This window comes from Leopardus geoffroyi, chromosome C1 (genome assembly GCF_018350155.1).
Source record: "Leopardus geoffroyi isolate Oge1 chromosome C1, O.geoffroyi_Oge1_pat1.0, whole genome shotgun sequence".
In the NCBI taxonomy this organism is placed as follows: domain Eukaryota; kingdom Metazoa; phylum Chordata; class Mammalia; order Carnivora; family Felidae; genus Leopardus; species Leopardus geoffroyi.
This window is the reverse complement of record NC_059328.1, coordinates 200,870,827-200,897,971: the sequence shown is the minus strand read 5'-3', so window position 1 is coordinate 200,897,971 and position 27,145 is coordinate 200,870,827. Positions and strand designations below refer to the sequence as shown.

General features: G+C 39.5%; 1 protein-coding gene across 2 annotated transcripts; it reads left to right on the top strand.

Annotated features, from left to right (window-relative positions):
* The first annotated feature begins 18 nt into the window (after positions 1–18).
* On the top strand, positions 19–27,145 carry PECR (peroxisomal trans-2-enoyl-CoA reductase). Of its 2 annotated transcripts, XM_045481167.1 has the most exons (8): positions 19–210; positions 3,661–3,794; positions 4,496–4,661; positions 9,211–9,292; positions 13,579–13,675; positions 15,739–15,849; positions 23,287–23,398; positions 26,509–27,145. In XM_045481167.1, the coding sequence occupies exons 1-8, from the start codon at positions 81–83 to the stop codon at positions 26,592–26,594; spliced, it is 918 nt and encodes a 305-aa protein (XP_045337123.1). In that variant the 5' UTR covers positions 19–80; the 3' UTR covers positions 26,595–27,145. The 2 variants fall into 2 exon arrangements, with proteins under 2 accessions (XP_045337123.1, XP_045337124.1); XM_045481168.1 differs by lacking the exon at positions 23,287–23,398 and having other exon boundaries at positions 22–210.

Here is a 27,145-nt window from a genome sequence, read left to right as displayed (position 1 = left end):
GCCAGGGCTGACCAGTAACTAAAGGCCCCGCTTACCTCCCAGGCTGAGGGACCTTAGTGCTCCTGGGACTCGGACGCGCCATGGAGATGGGCGTTTCGGGAGGGGGCAAGAGCTGCTTGGCGGCCGGCTTGCTGAAGGACCGATTGGCAATCGTCACCGGCGGGGCCACGGGTATCGGAAAGGCCATCGCCACCGAGCTCCTGAACCTGGGTACGTGAGCAAGCCCCTGGGCCAGACAACGCAGAGATACCCTGGCATAACCTGGGGTCGGGGTGCCTGGAGCTACTAGGCACCGCCCAGAGACCTGGACTTGCTAAGCAAAGAAGCTGGAGACGTGGGTGAACTTGAAACCAGAGCGGGGGCGGGGGAGGGCAAGAAGAGAGTCCTTCCTAAGAAATTGTGGGGAAACGTTGAGTAATGAAACCATTGTTTGTAAGCTAAAGGGAACCGTTAGAATCAAAGATACATTGCCCAAAGTGGGGAATAAGGACACCTTTGGGAACATGCTGTGGAAGTATTTGTATTTTGATAAATTTAATTCTGTTTTAAAGTTAGTCTTGTTTTACTAGGAACCCATGGTGAATCTTTTCAGTGTTTGCTTTGTAAAGCTTTCAGAATGCCCATCAGAATTTCCAAAAGTTGTCTCTATTGGAGATTACTAAATTACAACGTGAACTTGAAAAATAGTTTTCTTTAAGTGCCTTCTTTTGATATGCAGAAGCTCGCTCATCCCATACAACTAAAATAATTGTGGTCACGTGGAGACCCTTCTTACTGTTTACCTTTATAAACTCCATTTATTCCACATGTGTATATTGAATGTGGACTTTGTGCTAGTGTAACGATTATGGTAACAACAGGTCCCTATCCTCTGGGGGTGACAGCCAGCGTGTGGGGGAGACTCTTAAGAACAGGTCATTACAATGTAACACGGGCTTAAATACTGTGTTAGGGTGAGGACAGGGGTATAGTAGCATGTAGAAGGGACTACCAGCCTCGGCTTGGTGAGGGAGAAAGAGGAGAGTTATCAATATAGTTGTAATTATCAGTATAGTTTAATTAAAATCTGTGTACCTCTGAGAAGTCCAGAGTTGGCAAGGCTTCTCGCTCTATGTGCTCTGAGGCTGCCTTGGCCAGTATTTCTGATACATTTATATATTTGTCTATGAAAAAAGGGAAGCATTCTCTTTAGGAGGAGCTAAGACATCAGGCGACAGTGGACACTAAGGTTCATTTTCACTCAGTAAGGTGAATAGATATTCCAGTATGTCATAGCTTAGAATTTGTACTTCAGGAAAACACTGATGGCAGTGTCAGTATACCCCTGAATGACTATTCCTCTTATAACTCCCTTTCCATTCAATTCTAATTTCACTTCCAGTGTTACCAATTTTATTTCTTTGTTGTATTTTCATCTTTTTGGACCAGCCCTCTTTGAATCATAGGCTTATCACTGGGAGACCCGGACACAACACAACTGTATTTCTTTGCTGTCTGTGTGTGAATTGAAGAAAGCATGCATGGTGCCCAATCATGGCCAGACATTGAAAGAAGTGACATGATTAGTCACTGATCATGATGTGCATCTGTTATTCAATGGTGATTTGTGGACGGAACAGCTTGTATTTTATACAATTACTCACCGTTAATATGTCATGGTAACTGAAGTTTGAACCATGTTGCTGAGGGATTTATGTTGTTCAACTAAGCTTACACAATTGAAATTCGTGCGTGTTAGAGCTGAGCAAAAGAAGGACTGCCTGTACTGCTATTTCACCTTTTTTGCCCATCACACTGTTGTTCCCACACATTTATTTTTACATAGGTTATAAATCCTACAGTGCATTGTTACCATTTTTACTTTAAACAATCTCCACCTTTTAAAGAGATTTGAATAGGGGTACCTGGGTGGCTGAGTCAGTTAAGCATCTGGCTCTTGATTTCAGCTCAGGTCATGAGCTCACGATTCATGGGATCCAAGCCCTTCATCGGGCCCTGCACTCACAGTGCAAAGCCTGCTTGGGATACTCTCTCTCTCTGCCCCATCAAAATAAATAAACATTAAAAAAAAAAAAAAAGTAAAGAGACTTGAATAGAAAGAAGAAAAGTCTTTGTATTTACTCACATAATTGGCGTTTCTGGTAATTTAGATTTCCATCTGTATCATTGTCCTTCCATCTGAAAGACTTCCTTTACTCTTTTAAGTAATACAGGTCTGCTTTAATGAACTCTTCCAGCTGTTATATGTGTGAACAGGTCTTCATGTTGTCATTATTTCTGAAAACTGTTTTCACTGGGTCAAGATTTCTGGGTTCCCAAATGCCCACCCTCTGCCCCTCCCCAGTACTTTCGAGCCATTTCCACTGTCTTCTGGCTTGCAATATTTCTGAAAAAGAAGTCTTCTGTCTTCCTTGTCTTTTTGTTCTGTTCTTTTTCTCTGACTGCTTTTAATATTTTTCTCTTTATCACGAATTTGTTTAATTTTGTTGTCAGTGCCATTTCTGGTTCTGTTTTTATTAATTGACTTTTCTCCTCATTATGGGTTCTATTTATCTGCTTCTTTGCATGACTGGTAAAATTTTTGCTGGATGATAGACATTTGAATTTTACCTTGTTCAATGCTGGTTATTTGTATATTCTTGAGTTTTGTTTTAAGATGCACTTAAGTTGCTTGGAAACAGTTTGATATCTTAGGAGAGGCTTGTTGTATGTTAAGTGTTGACCTGAATGGCCTTTAACCTAGGGCTAATTTTGCTTCACTACTGAGGCCATACTCTTCTGCGTATTTTTCCCATTGGCCCCTGAAAGGTTTGCCTGGTGGGAACACTATTCTCAGTGCTGTGTGAATGTCAGGGTCTGTTGTTTCTGCTCCTTTGGGCTGGTTCTTTCCCCAGCCTTGGATAGTTTTTTTCACTCAATGCGCTGTTCAATGCTCAGCTGAATATTTGAGGGAACTCTGCAGATCTCTGGAGTTATTGCTCTGTGACTTATCTTCTCTCTCTGCCCTATGTAACCTAGTTTTGGCCTCTTGGACTCCCATCTTCGTCTCTTCCTGGGCTCTGAATGGTTTCCTCCTCCTCCCTGTGCTGTACCTTGGACACTGTCTCCAGGCAGTAAGCTGGAATGATCATAGGACTCACAGTGTTTGTTTCCACTCTCTGAGATCGCTGCGTCATGGTACCCGTGTCCTGTGCCTGAAAACCATTGTTGTATATACTTTGTCTAGTTCTTCAGTTGTTTCGGTCTGGAGGGTAAACTTGGTTATTGATGCTCCGTTGTAACCAGAAGCAGAAGTCCCGACCCATCTTTTTTTTTTTAATCTTTTTTATGGGAACACGTGAAATATTTCCTAAACATTAATATATATTTTTTTTAATTTAGACAATCAATGGGGCACTTGAGTGGGTCAGTCGGTTAAGTGTCTGACTTCACCTCAGGTCATGATCTCATGGTTCGTGGGTTCGAGCCCCACGTCGGGCTCTGTGCTGACAGCTCAGAGCCTGGAGCCTGCTTCTGATTCTGGGTCTCCCTCTCTCTCTGCTCCTTCCCCACTCATGCTCTGTCTCTCTCTCTCAAAAATAAATAAACATTGAAAAAAAGTTAAAAAAAATTTAGACAACCAGTGAAAGCATATTTACTTGTTCTCTGTTTTCTTTTCAGAGTGTAATGTGGTCATTGCATCTCGTAACTTTGATAGATTAAAATCGACTGCAAAAGAACTGAAAGCCAGCCTGCCCCACACCAACCAGGCTCAGGTCACTCCCATAAAATGCAACATTCGCAAAGAAGAGGAGGTAATACAAATATGTCTATATCATTTATTCATTTATTTTAATTTATAGTAGTAGCTTCTAAACCTGTGCTACAGATGTTCCTGTGGTAACTGTCTTAGATGAGGTTAACTAAAAGCAGAGCCTATGAAAGAGATTCTTTTGCCATGATTTACTGAGTGAATTATGTCCAGAGAAGGAGATGGAGAGAAACAAGATCAGGAAGCAAAGAAAGGATGTGGTCTCAGTGAGATTACCTTTTGTGCCCTTTGCCCTTTAAGTCATTTCTTTAAAAAAAAATTTTTTTTAATTTTTTAAAGTTTTGTTTATAAGTAATCATTAATTTCTACACCCAACATCGGGCTCGACGTCACAACCCTGAGATCAAGAGTCACATGCCCTACCAACTGAGCCATCCAGGCACCCCTTTTAAGTCATTTCTTAATGTTGACATTAACCTATTTTAGTACTATTCATTATTCTGGGTTTACAGCTTACAAATTCAGAAGTGCTTGTATTCAGGAGGCTTGTATTCAGAAGTGATCCAGGCTCTTGGCTAAATCTTGTCATCAGAATTACCAATTTAGTTTTCTGATCTGTGGGTATTATGGTACTCAGAGTTACCATTTCCCGTTACAGACTGCAAGTTTTCTCTCTAGAGCAAGCTATCAGTCCAAGTAGCAAGTTAGGTTATTAACCAGCTTACTCTTAACATTTTTCTTCAGGTGAACAGTTTGATCAAATCCACCTTAGATATTTATGGTAAGATCAATTTTTTGGTCAACAATGGAGGAGGCCAGTTCATGTCTCCTACAGAACACATCAGTGCAAAGGGATGGCATGCTGTGATCGAAACCAACTTGACGGGCACTTTCTACATGTGCAAAGCAGGCAAGTATGATCAGTAACCCAAAAAAGTCAAAGTGTCCTTATTTAAAGATTATAGAAAATCTTGAAAGAGAATTGTTAGAGGCGCAGAAACTCCATATCATCAACATTTACTGCCCTGGTTCACTCCCATACAACACAGGGATGTAAATTGTTCCCTTTCTGGATAGTAATTTGGCAGTATTTATAATATATGGATACACATGAAAGTCATGTGTTGTGGTGAGTGTCTCCAGTTCCTGGTTCATAGCTCCCATTGGCCCTTGGAATTTCCTGAGCATTAAGAACAATGGGAGAGTCTTTTGTTATATAACACTTGGTCTTCTTGTCTTCAGTACCTGAAATGGCTTTAGGACCTTAAGGGTGAAATGAGTGTCTGTTATTCATAACAAGCCCTGTTCAACCACAACTGAGTATGTTAATGAGGTGACTTTGGGAAATTCCCTAAAGATGGGGTACGAGCTGGTTGGTAGGGAACCAACACTGATTTCTGGGCAGCAGAGGGGTGAAGGTCAAATCAGTGACCAGTGGCCAAAGATTTAATTAGTCACAACTCTGAAAAATCAAAGGATAGGGTTGGTAATCAGAACATGTGACACCATACCAGGCTCAAACTCCACAGAACGGAAGCTTCTTTGTTCAGGACGTTGCCCTGTGTATTTCTTCATCTGCCTGTGGTTCATATCCCTTAATATGCTTTGTAACAAATGGGTAATTTAGTGAGTGAACTAGTTTCCTGAGTTCAAGAGCAGATTAGTCAAATCCAAGGAAGAGCTCATAGGAACTTCTGATTTATAGCCAGTTGGTCTGAAGCACAGGGAAATAAGCTGCACTTGTGATTGGCGTCTGATTCTCTCAAATAGCGTGAAGAAATATTCCTGTAATACCCAGGAAAATTGTCAGGGGAAAAACAAAAATGATGTCAGAGTGCTAACAGAAGCAGAAAGACTGTGTTAGGGTCATTTAAATAAACTTATTCCCCTTTCTTTTTTTTTCTTAATAAGTTTTTTAGATATTCAGTATGGCACGCAGTGCTTTATTTGTTTTCATTTTCAAACTTTTTCTTGGCTATTCATGACCTTTTATTCTTTCAGACGAATTTTATATTCAGGTTTTTTCCTCAAAAATCCTGGTGGGGAATTTGATTGGAATTGTGTTAAATTTGTCAATAATTTGAAAATAGTTACCATGTTTAAATATTGTCTTTCCATAATGGCATGTCTTCCTTTTTTTTTTTTCACATTTTACAACTTTATTGAGGTAAAAATATTAAATTAACATTTAAAGTGTAATGTAATCAGCTTTGACAAATGTGTCTACCTGTGAAATTATTACCCTAAGTAATGAATATATCATAATGGCATGTCTTTCTATTAATAGATACTTATTTTATATTTTTTGGCAAAGATTTGTGGTTTTTGTCATATAGAACTCATATATTTTTTTAAATTAAAGTTATGCTTAGGTATTTTTGATGACTCTTGCTATTTTGAATGGGCTGTTTCCCAATTATTTTTCAACTGGATTATTGTTGGTTTATAGAAGAATTATTTTTTCAAGCTGAGCTTGTAACTTTATCTAGCAATTTGTAGCTTTAACAGTTTTTTTTTTAATTAGTCTTTTGGGTGTTTTAGACGTACAATCATGTTGTCTAAAAATAAATACTGTATTTCATTGAGTCAAAGATATAGTCAATTCAGAAATGCACCATTTTGTATATCACTAAGAAAGTACAAACAGTGCCTTGTGTATCTTAAGAAGCTACCAACTGTAAGACATATCCCAGTTTGAAAAATGTGAAAATAGGGGCACCTAGCTGGCTCAGTCAGTAGAGCACGTGACTCTTAATCTCAGGATTATGAGTTCGAGCCCCATGTTGGGTGATGAGAGTACTTAAAAATAAAATCTAAAAAAATTAATAATGTGAAAATAATATGAAAGAATTGTCTTAGAATTTTAAAATACTGTATTTGATATCTTCTTTTCTAGTGGCTTTACCTGCTTTTTCTGTCATACTCTATGAATTGGTCAGAACTCACTAGAAAGCATTAAGTAATAATTGGAAGGCACTCTTATTTTTGCCTGAACTTTTAGTAGGAGGGTCTTGAATTGTTCTCTGGCCTTTACATTCTAAAAATTAGATTTCTGGGGCACTTGGGTGGCTCAGTCGGTTAAGTGTCCAACTTCAGTTCAGATCATGATCTTGGGGTTCCTAAGTTCAAGCCCCATGTCAGGGTCTGTGCTGACAACTCAGAGCTTGGAGCTGCTTCAGATTCTGTGCCACCCTCTCTCTCTCTCTCTCTGCCCTCCCCGCTTGTACTCTGCCTCTCTCTCTCTCTCTCCCTCAAAAATAAATAAACATTTAAAAAAATAAATAAATATCATTAAAAATTAGGTTTCTGTTAAAGCTAGTCTTGAGGGAACATCTCTGGCGTTGTCTTGATTTATATGAATGGACTTGATGGCTAAATATCAAATGGGGCTTCAAAAAGGTAAAATACTTAAAGAATGAAGTTAAAGGATAGAATAGAAAAGGATATGACTCGTATCTAAAAACTACAAAACATTGCTGCCAGAAATGAAAGAAAATGAAAATAAATGGGAAAACATTTGATGGTTGTGAATTAGAAAATACAATATTGTTAAGATGGTAGTTTTTCCCAAGTTGATCTGTAGGTTCAGTGCAGTCTCTATTATTTTTGCAGAAATTGACAAACAGATCCTAAAATACACATGGAAGTGCAAAGGACTCAGAATAGCCAGAAATAACAAAATTTTTAGAAATTTTCGAAATTTTTCAGAAATAACGGTTTTGCAACAGAGGAAAGTTGGAGGACTTCTACTTCTTGGTTTCAAGACAGGGTGGTACTAGCATAAGGACAGATGCATAGATCATTGGGACAGATTTGACAGTCCAGAAATAAATCCTTATATTTGTGGTCAAACCGTTATATTTACGATTTTTGCCAAAGGGACCGAGGCATTTGTTTGGGGAAATGATAGTCTTTTCAACAGATGGTGCTTGGACAGTCGGATATGCACATACAAGAAAAAGACCCTTACTTCACACCATAAGTGAAAGCAAACCCAAAGTGCAAAATGGACCGTGGGCCTAAAAGCAAAAAGTAAAATTTTGTAACTTTTAGAAGCAAACAAAGGACAAAATCTTTATGACCTTGGCTTAGGCAATGAGTCCTGAGATACGCCACCCAAAATACCATGCATAAGGTAAAAAAACTGATGAGCTGGACTTAATCAGAATTACACGTGTGTGCTTCAAAAGATAACATTAAGAAAATGAAAAGATAAGCCATAAACTGGGAGAAGAGATTTCAAATCACATATCTGATAAAGAACTTGTATCCAGAATGTAAAAAGAATTCTTATAATTCAATGTTAAGAAAACAAACCAATTAAAAAATGTGCAAAAGATTTAAATAGGTATTTCACCAAAGAATATATATAAATGATGAACAAGTACATCAGAAGATTCTCAACACCATTAGTCATTAGGGAAATGCCAGTCAAAAGCTCAGTGAAGGGCACCTGGGCGGCTCCGTTGGTTAAGTGCGTTACTTCGGCTCAGGTCATGATCTCGTGGTTATGGGTTCCAGCCCCGCATCGTGCTCTGTGCTGACAGCTCAGAGCCTGGTGCCTTCTTCAGATTCTGGGTCTCCCTCTCTCTCTCTCTCTCTCTGCCCCTCCTCCACTTTTGCTCTGTCTCTGTCTCTGTCTCTCTCTCTCTCTCTCAGAAATAAATAAAAGCATTAAAAAAAAATCTCAGTGAAATATCCTTTCATACCCATTAGAATGGCTGTAATCAGAAAGTTAGACAATAACAGTGTGCGGAAACTGGAACCCTCATGTATTTCTGGTAGGAATGTAAAATGGTGGAGACACTGGAAAATAGTCTGGCAGTTTCTTAAAAAGTTAAACCTACAGTTACCATATGATATGACCCAGCACTTCCACCCAAGAGAAATAAAAACATATGTCCACATAAAGGTTTGTATTCATAATCACCTCAAAGTGGAAACAATCCAAACGTTCATCAGCTGGTGAATGGATAAATGAAATATGGCATATCCATTCAATGGAATACTATTCGGCAAGAAAAGTTAACTCTTGACATATGTTACAGCCTGGATGAAGCTCACAAACATTATTCTAAGTGAGAGAAGCCAGACACAAAAGACCACATATTGTGTGTTTTACTTTATACATAATGTTCAGAAAAGGCAAATTTATATAAACAGAAAGTAGATGAGGGTTTGCTTGGTGATGGCTTGAACTGCAGAAAGGTACCAAGGAACTTTTGGGGGGTAATGGAAATATTCTAAAATTGGATTGTGATGGTGCTTCCATGACTCTGTATATTTATTAAAAGTCTTGAAGTTGTACACATGAAGTGGATGAATTTTGTGATCCCTACATTATGCCCAATCAGGCTTTTTATAAAAAGGAAATGGAAATTAAAAATTTTAAAATAAAAAGCAACATGCTGGGACAGGGGATGAGAGTCACAGGTTTGTCACTGGTCTTTTTCCTGCAGTTTACAGCTCGTGGATGAAAGAACATGGAGGGTCTATTGTCAACATCACTGTCCTTACTAGGAATGGATTCCCGGGATTTGGGTAAGCACACACATACATACATGTATATTTTTCTATATCTTTGGGTTTTGTCTTCTGAATAGGGGGGAGTAGGGTGGAGAAAACGTCATAAGTCACGATCCTTAATCCTTTAATAAGTTTCAATCTCAATACTTAGCTATTCCCTTTATTTGAATGTTGAAAATGTACTTCCAAAAAATTTCCATCCATATGAGACTTGCCAGATTTACCAAGAAAAGAAAAACAGATGCTCCATTACATTTTTTATTATAAGTCTGTCCCAAATATTGCATGGGGCATCTTTATGCTAAAGTTTTGTTGTTGTTGTTGTTGTTGTTATTTATCTGAAATTCAAATTTAACGGAATGTTCTATATTTTATCCAGTAATCCTTATCCAGATGTCGCTAAACTTGTCATCATTTTCTGGAGATATCTTTTTTTGTTAACGTGTGGAAATAAAACTAATCTAGGCTAATTTAGATTAGAATACTGTGAATATGCCTACTCATTTTTAGACAGAACTGCTGAATTGTTACTCCATAGTGGAATTTGACATATTTCACTCTTATTCTGATTTTGGTAAAATATTATGTTGGAAACTGATTTTTTTTTTAAAGTCCATCAATGAACTAATTTCCTGTACTGGCTCAGTAGATTCTTTCATAATAATCTAAAAGGACATCCACATAGAACAAAGAGAAAAACAATGTGCCAGGAAGCTACTTGAAGACCACACGTTTAGCAGGTAAAAAGTCTGGTTTAGAAAAAAATTCGTTTTGCTGATTTCCTTCATGTCTTTTATAAGTTCTGATTCCTTCCATTTTTTTATGAAAAAAATTTTATTTTCCAACATAGAATGTTTTATGAAATAGGTCTTAGTGTTATAAAAACATGCATGCTAGTTTTTATATATATACAAAACTGCATAAGGTACAAAGTTGAATGCTCTATCCTTTCTCATCCCAGAAAAAAACCTTTTAACTAAGTAAGACAGTGATCTGAATTCCTTTATTATTAGTCCATCATCTGTAATCTATAGGGTGATATTTTGGTATTGCGGGAATATTCTGTTTTCCATCATGATTTTTGCAACCACTGGTGATTCTTACCTGAATCACTTATTACGTTAATGGTGGGGCAATGTTAATTTTTCTGATTTCATAATTGCTTCTATATTTATTAGCTGGTAATTCATAAAAAGACTTCTTTGCAATAGCCATTCCTTCCTTATCTGTATATTTATTACAATTATCATTATTATCATTAAATTTTTTTGGTATACCACTATGGACTTATGGACTTATTTTCAAATTCCTCTTTCCAAATGCACATATTATCTCAAAGTTAATAGAAATTTATATTGTTTCTACATTTCGCTATTATAAATAATTCTGCACTGAATAACACTGTACATATTTGTTTCATATTTGTGGAGTTATATGTTTACCATACATTCTGGAAGATGGATTGCTGGGTGAAGGTGAAAGGTAAATGCTTTTAGGTATTTCCAGGGGCTCCTGGGTGGCTCAGTCGGTTAAGTGTCCGACTTCAGCTTAGGTCATGATCTTGTTGTTCCTGGGTTCAAGCCCTGAGTTGGGCTCTGTGCTGACAGCTCAGAGCCTGGAGCCTGCTTTCGATTCTGTGTCTCCCTCTCTCTGCCCCTCCCCCATTCTCTCTCTCTCTCTCTCTCAAAAATAAAACATTTAAAAAACTTAAAAAGAAAAACAAAACTCCTAGGTATTTCCAAATTTCTTTCCAGTTTGCACTCCCACCAGCAAAATATGAGTGTGCATGTTCCCTAGAGCCTCACCCAAAATGTGTGTTAACAACTTCCGGACAACTCTGATAGGCAAGAAATGATCTTCTCAATGGAGCACCTTTTGATTTGTTGAAAGGCTATCTGGATATCTTGTGTGTGTGTTTGAACTGCGTTGCTCCTTGGCACATTTTTCTTAATGTTGCCTAAGACGTTACATTTTTTCTGTTACATCTATGTGGGGGAGTTTAGCCTGACCTGCTGATCTTTTGGGTGATTGTTCATGATTACAAGGGCAAAAGATTAGCCAAAAAAACTAACTCCCATTTCGCATGGATAGACAGTTTGTAGCCCAGATGCCCATCTGCGGGTGAATGAATCCACCAATTGTAGTCTATCTATGTAACAGACTACTACTTGGAAATAAGAGCAAATGAGCTATTAGCTCAGGCAACAACATGGAGGAATCTCAAAATAATTATTCTGAGTGAAAGAAGCCAAGTGAAAAAGAGCACATACTGTATGGTTTTATGTGTGTAAGTTGCAGAAGCATTTGAAACATTTGTTAGTGCTCTATTCACTGACAGTTGTACATCATCCTGCCTCCTATTTATAAATGACAGGAAGAAAATGAAGCAACGTGACAGCCTTCAAGGCAGTTTATTACTTGTAATCTGTTCTCACACAGACTGCAAGAGGTTTCAGATATTACCTGATACAGAAATTGGTCATTGAAAGAGGATGTGAGCTTGTCATGGAAATGGTAAAATATAATTTTACTCAACTCCTAGTTCAGATAAATGCCAGTGCCTCTCGGTGTTTCCTTTAGCAGAAGAGTGACTGGAACAGCACTTCTTGTGACATAGTCATCACTCCAAAGCTGAATTGTCCAGCATCTGTTCTGTCCTGATGGGGATTCACTAATATCTGTCTCTGATTTTCCACCTCTGTCTCTCATTCTAGCGGCTTTCTCTCTTGGGCACCTACCAGTTTCTTTCTTTCTTTTTAAAAAAAATTGTTTAAATGTTTATTTATTTTTGAGAGAGAGAGACAGAGCATGAGCGGGGGAGGGGCAGAGAGAGAGGGAGACACAGAATCCAAAGCAGGCTCCTGGCTCTGAAGCCGTCAGCACAGAGCCCAACATGGGGCTTGAACTCACGACCTATGAGATCATGACCTGAGCTGAAGTCAGATGCTTAGCTGACTGAGCCACCCAGGTGCTCCGGGCGCCTACCAGTGTCTGAACATCTGCCACTTGTTTCTTCAGGGGCTCACTGTAACTGCTGAACCTTTTTCTATGAGGAGGTCACCTCACGTGGTGACCCTGGTGATGAGGGGGCTGAGTGCAAGGGGACAAACACCTCTAGTCCTCCTCAAAGGAAAGAGTCAGGACTCGGTTGTGCTTCTATAGAAGCATGTCTCTTCCTGACCCTGTTTCTTGCTCCTGGTGTTTTCAATTTCAATTATCTGTCCCAGCTGAGTGTTGCAATTGAGCCCCTCCTCGCACTGGTGGCAGTAGACAGGACACGGGAACGTGTTCTGTAGATCCACCCTGGACTGCTGGATTCAGTAGCAACAGAAGTGGTGGCCCCGTTGGGTGGTTGTGGGATCACTTGGGTGATTTTGACCAAGTAAGTTGGCTTCTGCATGGGGTCCCGCCAGGGTTGCTGCGGACAACACTGGAACAGAGATAGGTTTTCTTCAAGAAGGTTGGGCTCTGTAGGTCTTTAGTGAGAAGTGGATATACCCCCGGGTTTCACACGCTTGGTTCTGAGGACCTTGTAATTAGAAATTCTAAGCAACATTATATCTGTACTTTATGCATGAGATCCCATATGGATGCAGGCCTAAGTATTTTGCACTTACTTTCTGGAAATATATTAAAATTTATTTAAATTTTGGGGTGTCTAGAAAGCCTATTGATACTATTTCTAGCTCAATGTATGAATTTCTTATCCCTAATCGTCTAAAATTGATTTAAAAAATAACCACATTTGTGGGGTGCCTGGGTGGCTCAGTTGGTTGAGTGTCCAACTCTTGAATTTGGCTCAGGTCATGATCCCAGGGTCATGGGATCAAACCCTGCATCAGGCTCTGCACTGAGCCTGGAGCCTGCTTGAGATTCTCTCTCTGTCTCCCTCTGTCCTTTTCCCCTGCTTGAGTACACTCTCTCTCTCTCTCTCTCTTTCGAAAAAAAAAAAAAAAAAAAAAAGAAAAAAACAAAACCCACACATTTGTAACCCTTAAAATTACCAATTTGTTAGTTTTTCTATGTAATAAAAAGATCTTCAAAATATTTCTTTTACGGTCATGGTGTTTTGGAGGATGTTATGTGTGCCTATAATGTAAGATTTGTTTGACCATCAGATAACTGTGTTTTGGCTTTAACATTGAAGGACCCCCCCCCTTCCCCGTGTTCAGAAAAAGGATCAAAAAGACAGACTCAACAAGAATATATCTGCGGGGCTCTGACAGGTCATTGGCACATCCGTCAGTTAACAAGAGAAACAGCAGAAGCTGGTTATAATTTTTATGTTTTGTCTTCTAAAGGCACAGTGGAGCTGCCAGAGAAGGTGTTTATAACCTCACCAAAACCTTAGCTGTGGAATGGGCCAGCAGTGGAATAAGGATCAACTGTGTTGCCCCTGTAGGTAAACGTTCCATATGAAAGCTATTGACAACTTGTTCTCTTCTGATTCCATTTGTGTTGTTGATAGAGGTATTTGTTAATACTCATGTATACTAGAAAAGATTGGTTTTTAAAAATACGTAAAATCAGGGGCACCTGGGTGGCTCAGTCAGTTAAGCATCTGACTTCGGCTCGGATCAGGATCTCACGGCTGTGAGTTTGAGCCTCGCGTCGGGCTCTGTGCTGACAGCTCAGAGCCTGGAGCCTGCTTTGGATTCTGTGTCTCCTGTCTCTCTCTTCCCCTTCCCAGCTCATGCTCTGTCTCTCTCTCCTTCAAAAATAAATAAACATTAAAAAAAAAATTTTTTTTTTAAATAGATAAAATCAGAAAGAAGCGTTCTTTGATCTACAACCAGATTGTCAAGAAGGTTAAATTAAGCCAATGATTCTCATTCTTGACATATATTAGAATTATCTATGAAATGTTGAAAAACTAGCAATATGTACACTTGACTCCAAACTATGGAATCCAGGCATTGGTATTTTTAAAAGCCACCTAGGAAATTCAAATGCACAGTGAAGATTGAGAACCACGGCTTTAAAGAACAAATTTTGCCAGATTATTTTGTTATTTCTTGGTATATCATTAATTCGTCACAAGGAGAGAGAGAAAAATCTGAAGTCTAATTCAAGTTAAAGATTGTTTAGAAGTCGAGAGAAAATTTCTCAGCAACATACTGTAAATTATAGGGGGGGGAATCACTCTATGTTCAAATCACAATATGTTCAATTTCATTTTTTTTGTGTGTGAAATAAGATATAGCTTAAGCTTCCCTGGGTATTACATACCGGCTATGTACTTCAAGAGAGAGATCATGTGAAATATCTCACTCATCCGGCAAAACTCAGCCTAAATCCACTTCTCTGTGATGTCTCTTGTTTTTTTTCTAAGATAGTAATCATCCCTATATACGAAACTATAACATCTGTGGTTATAATATCCACAGACCTGTCCCTATATTTATAGATATTGTTATCCATGCTACTGGGTAGGAACTAAGCAAGAACTGACTTGAAGTGAGTAGAGAAATCTCATCTTTAACAAATTGCAGGCTCCTAGCCAGAAATTTCATATCTCTTCAGTCCTTCACAGCTGACATCACCTTACCCGTATTACACTCAAGTATTTGTAGGAAAAAATTCATTACAGTTTCATTCTTCGTGTTGGTATCTTCGAATACTGGCCCCCAGAAGTGCATTTCTTGAAAACATTTAATAGTATGTTAGTGTTACAAAGTCACATATATCTCCAGAAGATGTTTTTAGGTTAAATGTCTAAACCTTAATACTTCTAGAAGGTTTCATCCTCTTTAAATAAAAGTTCCAAATTGTGTCATTGGAAACCAGTACAGTGCCCCATTATCATTTGGAGTAATGAATACCACCAAAACCCTTTGGTTTCCTCCCTCACTCACTCCTGTAACCTCTGCTGTAGTGATGGATTCATAACCAATAGCTTTATTGTGTGTTATACAGTTTTTGAGTAATTTTCTTGGCTTTATAAACCCTTGAAAGCTGAATGAAAGAATTCCAAAAAAATTAAAATTTTGGTTTATTTATACTGGATTCACATATTTTATTTGTGATTTCACTGTAGAGGAAACCCATGAAAATACTGCATTTTCTAAGTCTCACATAACCATAGCCTAGGCTTCTGTTATAAAACAGAGAAGTTTAGCAGAAGATAGACTCCCCTGTCCCGCTGTTCCTAGTTAAGTGCCTGTCTGATCTATTCACACAGTTATGTTTTTAGAAAGCAAGTCTTTTCAGAAAAAATCTAGGGCTCGTCTGGTTATTAAGGGAGAGGAGGTCACAAAGTGAGTATTCAGATAATCCATTTGTAACATGGTAGCTGCACTTCTTTGACAACATTGAGAAAAATTAATATTAGAAATGTTGACTTTTCTGTAAAAATTAACCCACTTACTTTTTGGCATTGGGCAATAGACTGCCTTGATGTCTTTGAGATTAAAATTTAGTTTTATGTGCTTTATTTTGTCTCATTTTATTCTTAAACATAGGGCATCATTTATTCCCCGACTGCTGTTGACAACTATGGTCCTTTAGGCGAAGACATTTTTGCCGCGTACTTTGAGAGAATCCCAGCTAAGCGAATTGGAATTCCTGAGGAGGTAATGTATATTTCTAATAATATTGATTCTAATTACTTTTTTTTTTAAGTGATCTCTTTACCCAACATAGGGCTCGAACTTACAACCCTAAGATCAAGAGTTGCATGATCCACCGACTGAGCCAGCCAGCCAACCCCCTATTACTTTCTTTTATACTTTGGAAATTTGTAACATTCGGTGTCTTTTTTACACGGTCTGGTTGGCTGATAGACATGAGTGCTCCCATTGCTACCAGACCATTTTCCCTGTTATCTTCTGGCTCCCTGCTTTGCACGCCCACAGAATAAAGATCCTGATCTTTATTCAGGATTGAACGCAGTGTGAATTAAGAACAGCATGGTCTTAATGTTTCATTGTACTTTTCAGCTATATTATTTTATCACATGGCCTTTGTTGGTACCCAGGACCCTAAGCAAAGTCAGATGATTATGGCTATGTGAAGTTCCATACGTGCTTTCTCTAAGGGCCATATTTAAGTATGTAGAAATCAGTAGACTTATTAAAGGCCAGCAATATCTCAAAATATAGTCTTAAAAACACAGTCTTAAAATATAGTGAAAAAAAGGATGCCTTTCCTGCAATAATAGGAAAAACAGAAATACCTGGTGTAAACTTAGCTCTAAACAAAAAGAAATGTATTACTAAAAAACAGAAAAAAAATGAATAAACAGAGACATGTCCTATTCCTCAATGGAGAGAATCAATTTTATTAAAATCAGGTTTCCCTTTGTATGTTGACCGACGGTAGCTACACTTGCAGTGAACGTAGCATAGCAGACAGAATTGCCAAATACAAGGTCATACGCCTGAAACTAATGTAACATTGTGTGTCAACTCTACTTCACTTTTTTTTAAGTTTATTTATTTTGAGAGAGGGAGAGAGAGAGCACGCGAGTACTAGTGGAGGACGGGCAGAGAGAGGGAGAAAGAGAATCTCAAGCAGGCTCTGCACAGTCAGCATGGGGCCTGATGCGAGACTCAAACTTAAGAACCGTGAGATCATGACCTGAGCCAAAACCGAGAGTCGGTTGCTTAACTGACTGAGCCACCTAGGCGCTCCTGTACTTCAATTTAAAAAAATAATGGTAAAAAAACAAAAGTAAATAAAATCAAGCTTCCCTAAATTAATGTATAAGTTTAATGTAGTTTCAGAATTCAACACACCGATTCTAAAGTTTGTCTAGAAAAATATTTATGCAAAAACAGCCAAAAAATGTTTTGAAAAAAATAATGGAGGGGATTTGACCTTCCCAATGTCAAAACATACTATAATGCTATACTTATATACAATATCTGGTATTGGCACGGGAACAGATTGAAGTTAGTGGAGCAGAATGCACTCTTATGGGGCGCCTGGGTGGCTCAGTCGGTTAAGCGTCCGACTTCAGCTCAGGTCACGATCTCGCGGTCCGTGAGTTCGAGCCCCGCGTCAGGCTCTGGGCTGATGGCTCGGAGCCTGGAGCCTGCTTCCGATTCTGTCTCCCTCTCTCTCTGCCCCTCCCCCGTTCATGCTCTCTCTCTGTCTCAAAAATAAATAAACGTTAAAAAAAATAATAAATAAATAAAGTTAGTGGCACAGAATGCACTCTTACATCAGTACCATGTATACACGAGGAGTTTATAAGGAGAAAGTAACATTGCACATCCGTGAGGAAAGGATTGACCATTTAGCAGGAGTTTTGCAGCAACTGGCTGTTTAACTAGAAATAAATTAGGCTGGGGTGCCTGAGTGGCTCTGTCCATTAAGGGTCTGACTCTTGATTTTGGCTCAGGTCCTGATCCCATGGTCAGGAGGATCAAGCCCACGTAGGGCTCTGTGCTGAGGCTGCAGCCGACTTGTGATTCTCTCTTTCTGCCCCTGCTGCACTTGCATGTGTGCATGTGTGCTCTCTCTCCCTCTCTCAAAATAAAGAAACATTAAAAAAATATATATATATTAGGCCTCCTATCTTGTATCACATACAAAATCATTTTCAGATATATTAAAACGCTAAATATGAAAGTAAAACCATAAAACCCTTAAAAGAAAGTGTTTTCTAATTCCTAAACTAGCTTTCATTGTCGTTTTGATGTATATTTTTTCAGAAGTTTACTATGCATACACAAAAATACCTGTATTTATTGACTTTTTTTTTTTTACCAAATAGGATTCTACTGTGTGTGTTTTTCTGCAGCTTGCTAAGGATAGATCATGATATATTTAATTAGTCTCCATTCTTGCACATTTAGATTCCATTTATATTTTCAGCATTGTGGTAATTCTTCAGTGAACATCCTTAAACACACACATGCACTCTTATGTGAGAAGTAACTTTTCTAGAATTCCTGAAGTAAAATAGTTTTGCATATTAAGTTTTTGGGAGGTACTGTTAAATCAGACATTTCATTAGCCGTTGTAAACAAGGTGTTCGTATTTCTATTCTGAAAACTAAGAGGGGTTTAAGGATTTTAACAAAGGAGATGATATGATTAAATTTTCATTGGACAGAACATTTCCCTGCACTTATATGAACTATATTATCTATATTTACTGCACAGAAATCAAAATTGAGAAGTTTAAGAAATATTGATCAGTTCATTTAAAATAATAAAGGCATTACGTGTTAACATGAATGATATTTTTAATGAAAAATTGCTGTATTTTAAAAAGCAAAGGAAAACCATTTTTTGTATTTGCTTTACACTTTTACAAATTTCTTTAATGTATGGCCTCATAGAATACAACTGGGCTCTTATCTGCACGTGCATTTGATATGTTGGCAATATGTTGTTTTGTTTAAAGCCTATGAAGAAAATCCAACTTCATGTACATGTACAGTTGGAAAAGGAAGGAGCATTTTATTTTATTTTATTTTATTTTATTTATTATTTTTTTTTAATGTTTATCCATTTCTGAGAGAGAGAGAGAGAGAGAGCGCGCGCGCATGAGTGGGGGAGGAGCAGAAACAGAGAGAGGGAGACACAGAATCCAAAGCAGGCTCCAGGCTCCGAGCAGTCAGCATAGAGCCCGACATGGGGCTCGAACTCAAGAACCATGAGATCGTGACCCGAGCCAAAGTCGGAAGCTCAACCGACTGAGCCACCCAGGTGCCCCAGGAAGGAGCATTTTAATGGACTTTTCAGATAATTGTGGCTATTCTTCTTTGATGTTTGACAAGTGTCTGTTTCTTAAAGATAGGTTGCAATGTGCCACCAATCTCAAACCATGTGAGTGAATCTTTTATGCTCTGTTACATTAAAATCCATTAGTCTTTCTTGCACTTTGGGACTTTCAGCCACACACGATTTTTATAACATCAGTTATTGGCATCAGTTTTGGTAAAAAACTGGTTCACTGAGTTATGGAGATCTTCTGGATGTCGACACGCAATCCATTATATCAAAAAAATCCCTTACACAAAAGATCACGTTTGTTAATATCACCACTGATCTCTTCAGAAAAATCTTGAAGTGTTAGGAAATTGTCAAGCTCATGTTGACACGTGCAAGTTTTCCAAAATCCTCATTTTCACTGGAAAGCTCAGATCTTATTGTTGACAACAAACACGAAAAAACAACGTTGTCTTCCTTTGAAGAGACATTCTCACTTTGTTCATTTTTGGGGGGAAAAAAAAAAAGGCTGCCAAATACCCCAGCGGGAATTACCGTAGCATGTTAGTCATTTATCCCAGTGAAAAATTGTATTTCATGAAGAGAGTGACTAGTTCAGATCACAACTCTTCTACTTCCACTGCAGTAGAGAAGCTTAATGAGTAATTCCCACGTTATAACACAGGATATTAAGAAGGCGTGTACCCACTGGTTGAGATTCATATGATGAATAAATTCTGCTGCTTCATCAAAGATATTCTAAAGTGAAACAGGCCTTTCCCCCCATGTGTACTTGCTGGTGAAGAATATAATGACCACTACTAGCCTAGGGACCTGGTTCCTCTTTGTATTCCTCCCATGATTTGCTGATTTCTGAGCTGAGGCTCCAGGAGTTTTTCCCACCACTGCTTTGGCGTCATTAATGCATATGTCAACACAGTGAAAAAGACAAATGAAAAGTTAGTGTTATAACAAAAACAGTTTTGTCCTTGCAAAGCACCTGAAAAGGTCTTAGGTATGCCCAGGGTTTTGCTGACCATACTTTGACTAATGTAGGTGAAACCTTCAAATAGTTTAGATGTGAAGGGGAAGGAGGGAGGGTGGGAGCTTCCGGGAGATGCAGAACAAGGGGGTGCCTCTACCTGATTGTCCTGGCATCCCTCGGTCAGGTCGCGTTTCCAAGATACTCTGATCACCCCAGCGAATCCTCCCTGGGGCAGAACGTTCACACTAGGCCATTAACTGAACTGCTTTCAATGAGTTGCTGGCTTTTAAGTGACAGTCGCTGGAGCAGAGTCAGGAGGGTCAGAACCTAGCTGTACTTTTAAAAGGAATGGCCTAGAATTCCTAGGGTGTCCTTCCACATTCTGGGGGAAGGAATGCAGCACTTGGCAGAGCCTTCTCATTTTATGAAATTAAGAAACTAAGGGCCAGTGAGGTGCGATAACTTATCTATGGTCATACATGGCTCATGGTACTGGGATTCAACCCCCAGCTTGCATATTTAAAATCCCCGGGGTCTTTAATAAACAGAGCAGAAAGTTAAGAGGTAACTGTGCTAAAAGAGGCGTTACCCACATAGATGAAGTGGAGACAAGCCGCCAGTCTTTAATGTTTACTTTTGAGAGAGAGAGAGAGACAGAGAGAGAGGCAGAGAGAGTGCAATGGGGAAGGGTAGAGAGAGGGAGACACACAATCCAAAGCAGGCTCCAGGCTCTGATCTGTCGGCACAGAGCCTGACGCGGGGCTCGAACTCACAGACCGCGAGATCATGACCTGAACCAAAATCGGACGCTTAACCGACTGAGCCATCCAGGTGCCCTCGGCTGCTGGTTTTTAATAGTGTTTACTGATTGATAAAACTCTTGTGAATGGCTTGGTTCCTCAAACCCATCCATCAAATGGATTTTGTTAAAATCAAAGTTTAGAAGAGTCTATTGGAAGATATTACAATAGTGCCTAGTTAATTTGGTGATTATAAAAATTGTATTAGTTCAGTTTAGCTCCACGTTGAGCTCCTAAAGTAAACCATGAGCTATGAATATTTATCTGTCTTTTACCTAACAGATAGCTTCAATTCAATTCAGTATCATTTAGTGGTGCCTGGTCTCTGGGCAAAACACTGTAGCAGGAGCTGGGTGATGTAACTTCCCTTCGTTTTAGGCAAGGGATGCATATAGAGCTTTCATTCTGTTTATTAAGTGCTTATTTGATACGAAACACATGAGGCCATCAGTAAATATTTCAAACAAAATTCAGCACGAAGCCACATTTATTACTAGTCGGGCACAGTCTCTCTGAACAGAGCAGACTATGGCTCTTTCTGTTTTCCTGGGGCAAGTGTGGTTTTAGGGATTTGCAGACTTCTGGAGGGCATGATTACCCGGGAGAGAGGGTTTTTGTTTGGCTGGCATTCAGGAAGGAGCATACTGGAGTGGAGTCTTCCTGACTCACCGGGTGAGATGTTGTTGATTGACAACACAGGTTAATGCAAGCTCTGGTGGTTTCTTTTGATCATAGGTCAGAACTCTCTCCCCTTTCTCAGGGACGTGGAAACTTTTCAATGATTAATTCTCTATACGAGTGTTGTCCAATAGAAATACCGTAATAGTGACATGTGTAATTTTAAGCTGACCACCAGCCACATTAAGAAAAGTAAAGGGGCACCTGGGTGGCTCAATCGGATGAGTATCCGACTCCTGATTTGGGCTCAGGTCATGACCTTCGGTTTGTGAGATTGAGCCCTGTGTTGGGCTCCTCGCTAGGTGTCGAGCCTGCTTGGAATTCTCTCTCTCCCCCTCTCTCTGCCCCTCTGCCACTCTCATGCATGCGTACTCTCTCTCTCAAAACAAATAAACTTAAAAAAAAAGAGTAAAAAAATATAAAATTAATATTGTTATAACCAATATGTAATATATAAGAATTTAATTAAATATTATTAATAAAATTTTATTCAACCCAATGTATCTAAAACATCATTTTACATTCTTCTATAGATTTTGCCTCTTCTCTCCAGACCAAGTCTTCAAAATCTAGAGTGTATTTTACACGTAGAGCACATCTCAGTTCAGACTAGCCATATGGAAAGTGGGCTGTGTCATGTGGCCAGTGCTTCTGGGGACACAAGGATGGAGAGAAGGCTATGCCTGCCCTCCAGGGTCTCACAGTCTCAAAGAGGCATAGCTATGTAAGAGAACACTCTAGGTACACAGCCCTGACTGGGGTGAGGAAAGCAAGGCATGGACATAAAACTTGGGATGTGCCTCACTCTCAGGGTCACACAAGGGCAGGGTCTGCCCTGAGAGTGAGTGCCTCCTTAAATACTGCACCCTAAGCACCATTAGCCTCCCCCTTGTCTCACTTCTGCTAGAGAGCTTCATAAAGTAGCAGATTCTGGGTCTCCAACCCCAGAGCTTACAATTTAGAAGGTCTCAGGTAGGGACCCAAGGATTCTAATGCAGGTGTTTGGGATCTCCCTTTGAGAAACTCCTCCTGTGCCAATAGCCTCATAGAGAGTTCCTTTATGTCCAGTGAAATAAGTCCTCTTTCTTTTTGGTTTTGGGAGTAGATGTTTCTGTACTCATCATCTACCTCTGAATTTTTAGGGGATGCAGTGGGGTCTTGAAGTCCCCCTTGTAGGAAGCTCCTGTAGTCTGAGTTCCTGGCCTTGCAGCCTGCAAGACCATTGACTGAGCAAGCTACAATGCCAATTTATTGTTATATAGACGCATTGGCTATTTCAGGGACAAAATTATAAAAGGCATATGATGACATTGAAAAATGGAGTTATGGGGCATCTGGGTGGCTCAGTCGGTTGCGCATCCGACTTCGGCTCAGGTCATGATCTCACGCTCCGTGAGTTCGAGCCCCGCGTCAGGCTCAGCGCTGACAGCTCGGAGCCTGTAGCCTGCTTCGGATTCTGTGTCTCCCTGTCTGTCTCTGCCCCTCCCCAGCTCATGCTCTGTCTCTCTCTCTCTCCTAAAAATAAATAAACATTAAAAGAAAAAAAGAAGAGGAAGAAAAGTGGGGTTATGGCGGGCAATGAAAGGTGTGGAAGGAACGGAGTTGTTTGGGAAAGATTAAGCACAGTGATCACTTTCAGCTTATTCACATCGTGTAGCTTGTTTGACACTGTCTAGATTCTTTCCTATCTTGCTGCACTAGTCACTTTGTTTTCAATGGTGCTCAAATAGAAAAAGGTGGTTGTCTGTTCTGTCAGAGTATGGTGCACACGGACTGTAGAATTCATGTTACAGTCATGGGTTTCGAGATATGTTTCCTTGGGTATGGAAACAGCCCCAAATGGGTTGTATCCACTTTTCTGTATGTGTGTTCGTCTGTTTCCAGATCTCCCCGATAGTCTGCTTCCTGCTGTCTCCAGCAGCTTCCTTTATCACTGGACAGTTGGTGGAGGTGGACGGGGGCCAGTCTCTATATACGCGAATATTTGATGTACCAGGTGAGCACTCAAGAAATGAGCAGTCACTGACTTTATGCCTTTTCATGTTCAAGTTTTCAAAATTTCTTAAGCACTTACAAAAGGGTTTAGGGAGGGGCGCCTGGTTGGCTCAGGTCATGATCTCGCAGTTTGTGTGTTCGAGCCCCGCATTGGGCTCTGTGCTGACAGCTCAGAGCCTGGAGCTTGCCTTGGATTCTGTGTCTCCCTCTCTCTGCTCCTCCCCTGCTCATGCTCTGTCTCTCTCTCTCTCAAAAATAAATAAACATTAAAAAAAATTTTAAAAAAACAAAAGGGATTAGGGTTTTCTCTTATGGAACATCAAAAATGTACAAAATATTTATATTCCTGATGTGATCTTTAAAGGAAATGATCCCAGTCAAAGAAAATATCTAAATATTTTTATTATAGCACACAACTTTATCTATTTAAAAAGTTGCCTGTGTGTGCATAGGTTGGTGGAATTTTAGTCATGAAAACTATATATGAGTATACATTTATAAGGAGGAGAGAGAAAAGGGGCAAGAGGTTGCCATATTTGCCATATTTTTAAGATTTAATTTCTCTGTTCCTCTAATAAGCGGCTTGTGTATCTGAACAGAAGAATCAGACCTGGTAGGCTGGGGTTGGGGGGGGGGTGGTATGGTATTATTTTCCATTAGCTTTGGGATATAGACCGAGCAAAACCATATGAATTTGCTGTATTCAACCATTCTTAATATACAAAAGCAGTAGTTTTATACGGCTCAACCAAATATAGATGTTGCACACAAATATAAAATGCAGACATATTTGCACTGTTGCTGAAGAGTGTTGAGTAAGTGGCTACGAGCAACTGCAATGTGATCGATGTAAGGACACCTGAGTGGCTCAGTCAGTTAAGTGTCTGACTTCGGCTTAGGTCGTGATCTCAGGGTTCATGGGTTCCAGTCCCACATTGGGCTTCATGCTGACAGTGTGGAGCCTGCTTGGGATTCTCTCTTTCTCTCCTTCTCTCTCTGCCCCTCCCCCACTGGTTCTCTCTCTCTCCCTCCCTCTCTCTCTCTCAAAATAAATAAACTTAAAAAAACGTGATCGATGTAATGCATGTGTATTTCAATTTCATATCTGGGACCTGGGTTCATTCACCTTACTCTTCTGTATACTGACAGTCTAATCAAGACATAAGACCTTCTTTGCATTAATAAATGATTAATATGGGACTTCAGTCTTACTTATTATTTTCCCCTCCCCTATCTGCATTTCCTTACTAATAACATCAATGTGGTGATGTGCATAAGATACCACGGTTTTAAGGATGGATCTTGGTTGGAAAGACAGAAATGCCTACATTTTGCAGTTCTGTGTTCTGAAAGTATTTAAAGTGGTCAGGGTGGGAGGGAAGCTCTCCACTTTCCTCACCAGTGGAGTTGAGAGTATTTTTCATTTTTCCTTTATAAAGGGAAAGAAATTTTGGGAGAAATCAGCCACATCTATTTTTCGAGAATATACTTGCCCCAAATAATGAATGGGAATGTTGAGCATTTGTGTCCAGTCTTTTCTTTAAGATTGTCAGCCTAGGGGCATCCGGGTGGCTTAGTCAGTTAAGTGTCAGACATCGGTCAGGTCATGATGTCATGGTTCATGAGTTTGAGCCCTGCATCAGAATCTACAGTGACAGTGTAGAACCTGCTTCAGATCCTCTGTCTTCCTCTCACTCTCTCTGCCCCTCCCCAGCTTGTGTGCTTTCTCTCTTTCAAAAATAAATAAAAATTAAAAAAACAGAAAAACAAACAACCTACCAAGATTGCCAGCCCTGGTGTGACAAGGCCTGGGATGGAGACTTGGCTAGGCCCTTATTAGCTGTGTGGCCTTGGGGAAAATTAATTTCTGTAGGCCTCCACTTTCTTTCCTGTAAAGTGGAGTCACTTATAGCATTCATTGAATAAACGGTTGGGAGCATTATATTAGATAATGCACATTGAAAGCCCTGGTTCAGGATGCTTTTGGCTGCAGCTCAAACCTAACTAGTAGAGGAATTTATTGGCCTGAATAACTGAAAAGCAAGCCGGACTTGAATCATATGCTCATAGATCTCATCAAGGACAATAAATTTCTTCTTTTCCCTTTGTTTTTGCTAATGCAGTATTGGCTTTATCTTAAGATTGACTCTCCTGGTTACAGGAAGGCTGCCTGTGACCCCTAACAGGCCATGATTCTTTGTTCACAGCCATCTGGACAGAGAGAGAGAGGAGGGAAATGACTTGGTTACAGCATTTCTAGCAGAGTTCTGAGACCCCCTCTGTTTTGGACCAGCTTATGGGAATGGCCATCCTCAACCAATAACCACAGCCAGGGGAATGGAGTGCACTGTTTGACTTAGCTCAGTCAGTAACCTAGGTGGGGCCACTTCCCCAGAACCTCATGGATTCCCAAGTGGAAGTGGAGGTTACTGGAAACAGGGTGAAGGACTGGATGCTGGAAAGGCAGCTATATGTGCCCAGTGCAAAGTAAGGGCATGGTTTTAAAGTCATCCTGGTTATTAAGGAAGTAGGATTTTTTGAATGTCTGCAGTATGCCAAGTGTTATATACAGGCTGTCACATTTAATTTTCACTTTATTTATTTGTTTTTAAGTTTATTTGTTTATTTTGGGGGGGAGGGGTGGAGAGAGAGAGAGACAGAGAGAGAGAGAGAGAGAGAGAGAGAGAGAATCCCAAACAAGTTCCATGCTGTCAGCCAGAGCCCGACGTGGGGCTCTATCCCACGAACTGTGAGATCATGACCTGAGCCAAGATCAAGAGTTGGATGCTCCACTGACTGAGCCACCTAGGCGCCCCTAATTTTCATGACTTTAAAAAACAGATGTTGTTACACCCCCCGATAATTGATGAGGAAACAGGTTCAGGAAGAGTAACTTCTCCACATTTGGAAGAGCTAGAGAGCTAGTCCAGGGAAGACCTGGGATTCCAAAGCAGGTTTTTCTCAGGACTTTTGCCATTTGTCCTAATGATTTCTTTTTCCCGCTGAGAAGAGGGGTGAACCAGGGAAAATAGGAGGGTTTATTGGAAACCAAGAGGATTAATGAGGTTCATAGATTTGTGTTGGACGCGAGGTTTTCTACTTACTTAACAGATCATGACAACTGGCCTGAGGGACCAGGGGACATTTCTGTTGTCAAAAGGATGAAGGAATCTATCAAGAATAAATCCAAGCTCTAAGCCAAGGAAACTAGAGGTGTCTTTTGTCCCCAGATGCCTTAACATCTCAAGAATACACTTTGGTACTTTATAAGAGCTAATAATTTGCATGGAACAATTGCTTTCTGCCTTTTTAATGTTATCAATCATGCCTGTACAAAAACTATTCCTGAAATTAAAGCATTTTTAAGTCCCAACCAATACGGTTGAGCCTGTGATTAAAGATTTTTTGAGGAATGGACTTAACACACTTTATGATTTACTTTTTATTTCTAAGAAAAAATATTTGAAAAATGCAATAATTTCAAATTAAAAATGGAGGTATCATCATCTCCCAAAAGATTTTGCTATTTAATTGGAAAGGTGGGCAATAAATTTAAATTGTGACAGTGTTGTGATTCTTAAAACGAGAGATACACAGTGACTCATTTCTTATGGCAAATATTTTTGGATCAGTAAAGCCTTATTGGTGATTATCAACATGTGATTTGTTTTGTTCATGAAGTCAAATTTGTATAAGCCTTCTTAATTCAAAAGAAAAATAAAGTTATACATAGTATTTCTTTGCAGTA

Bases quoted from the DNA above. Each gene is read 5' to 3' on its own strand.
- PECR (XM_045481167.1), top strand. From the start codon at position 81: ATGGAGATGGGCGTTTCGGGAGGGGGCAAGAGCTGCTTGGCGGCCGGC. The intron at 13,676-15,738 runs GTAGGTAAACGT...TCTTAAACATAG, and splicing joins GGATCAACTGTGTTGCCCCT to GGCATCATTTATTCCCCGAC. The intron at 15,850-23,286 runs GTAATGTATATT...GTCTGTTTCCAG, and splicing joins GAATTGGAATTCCTGAGGAG to ATCTCCCCGATAGTCTGCTT.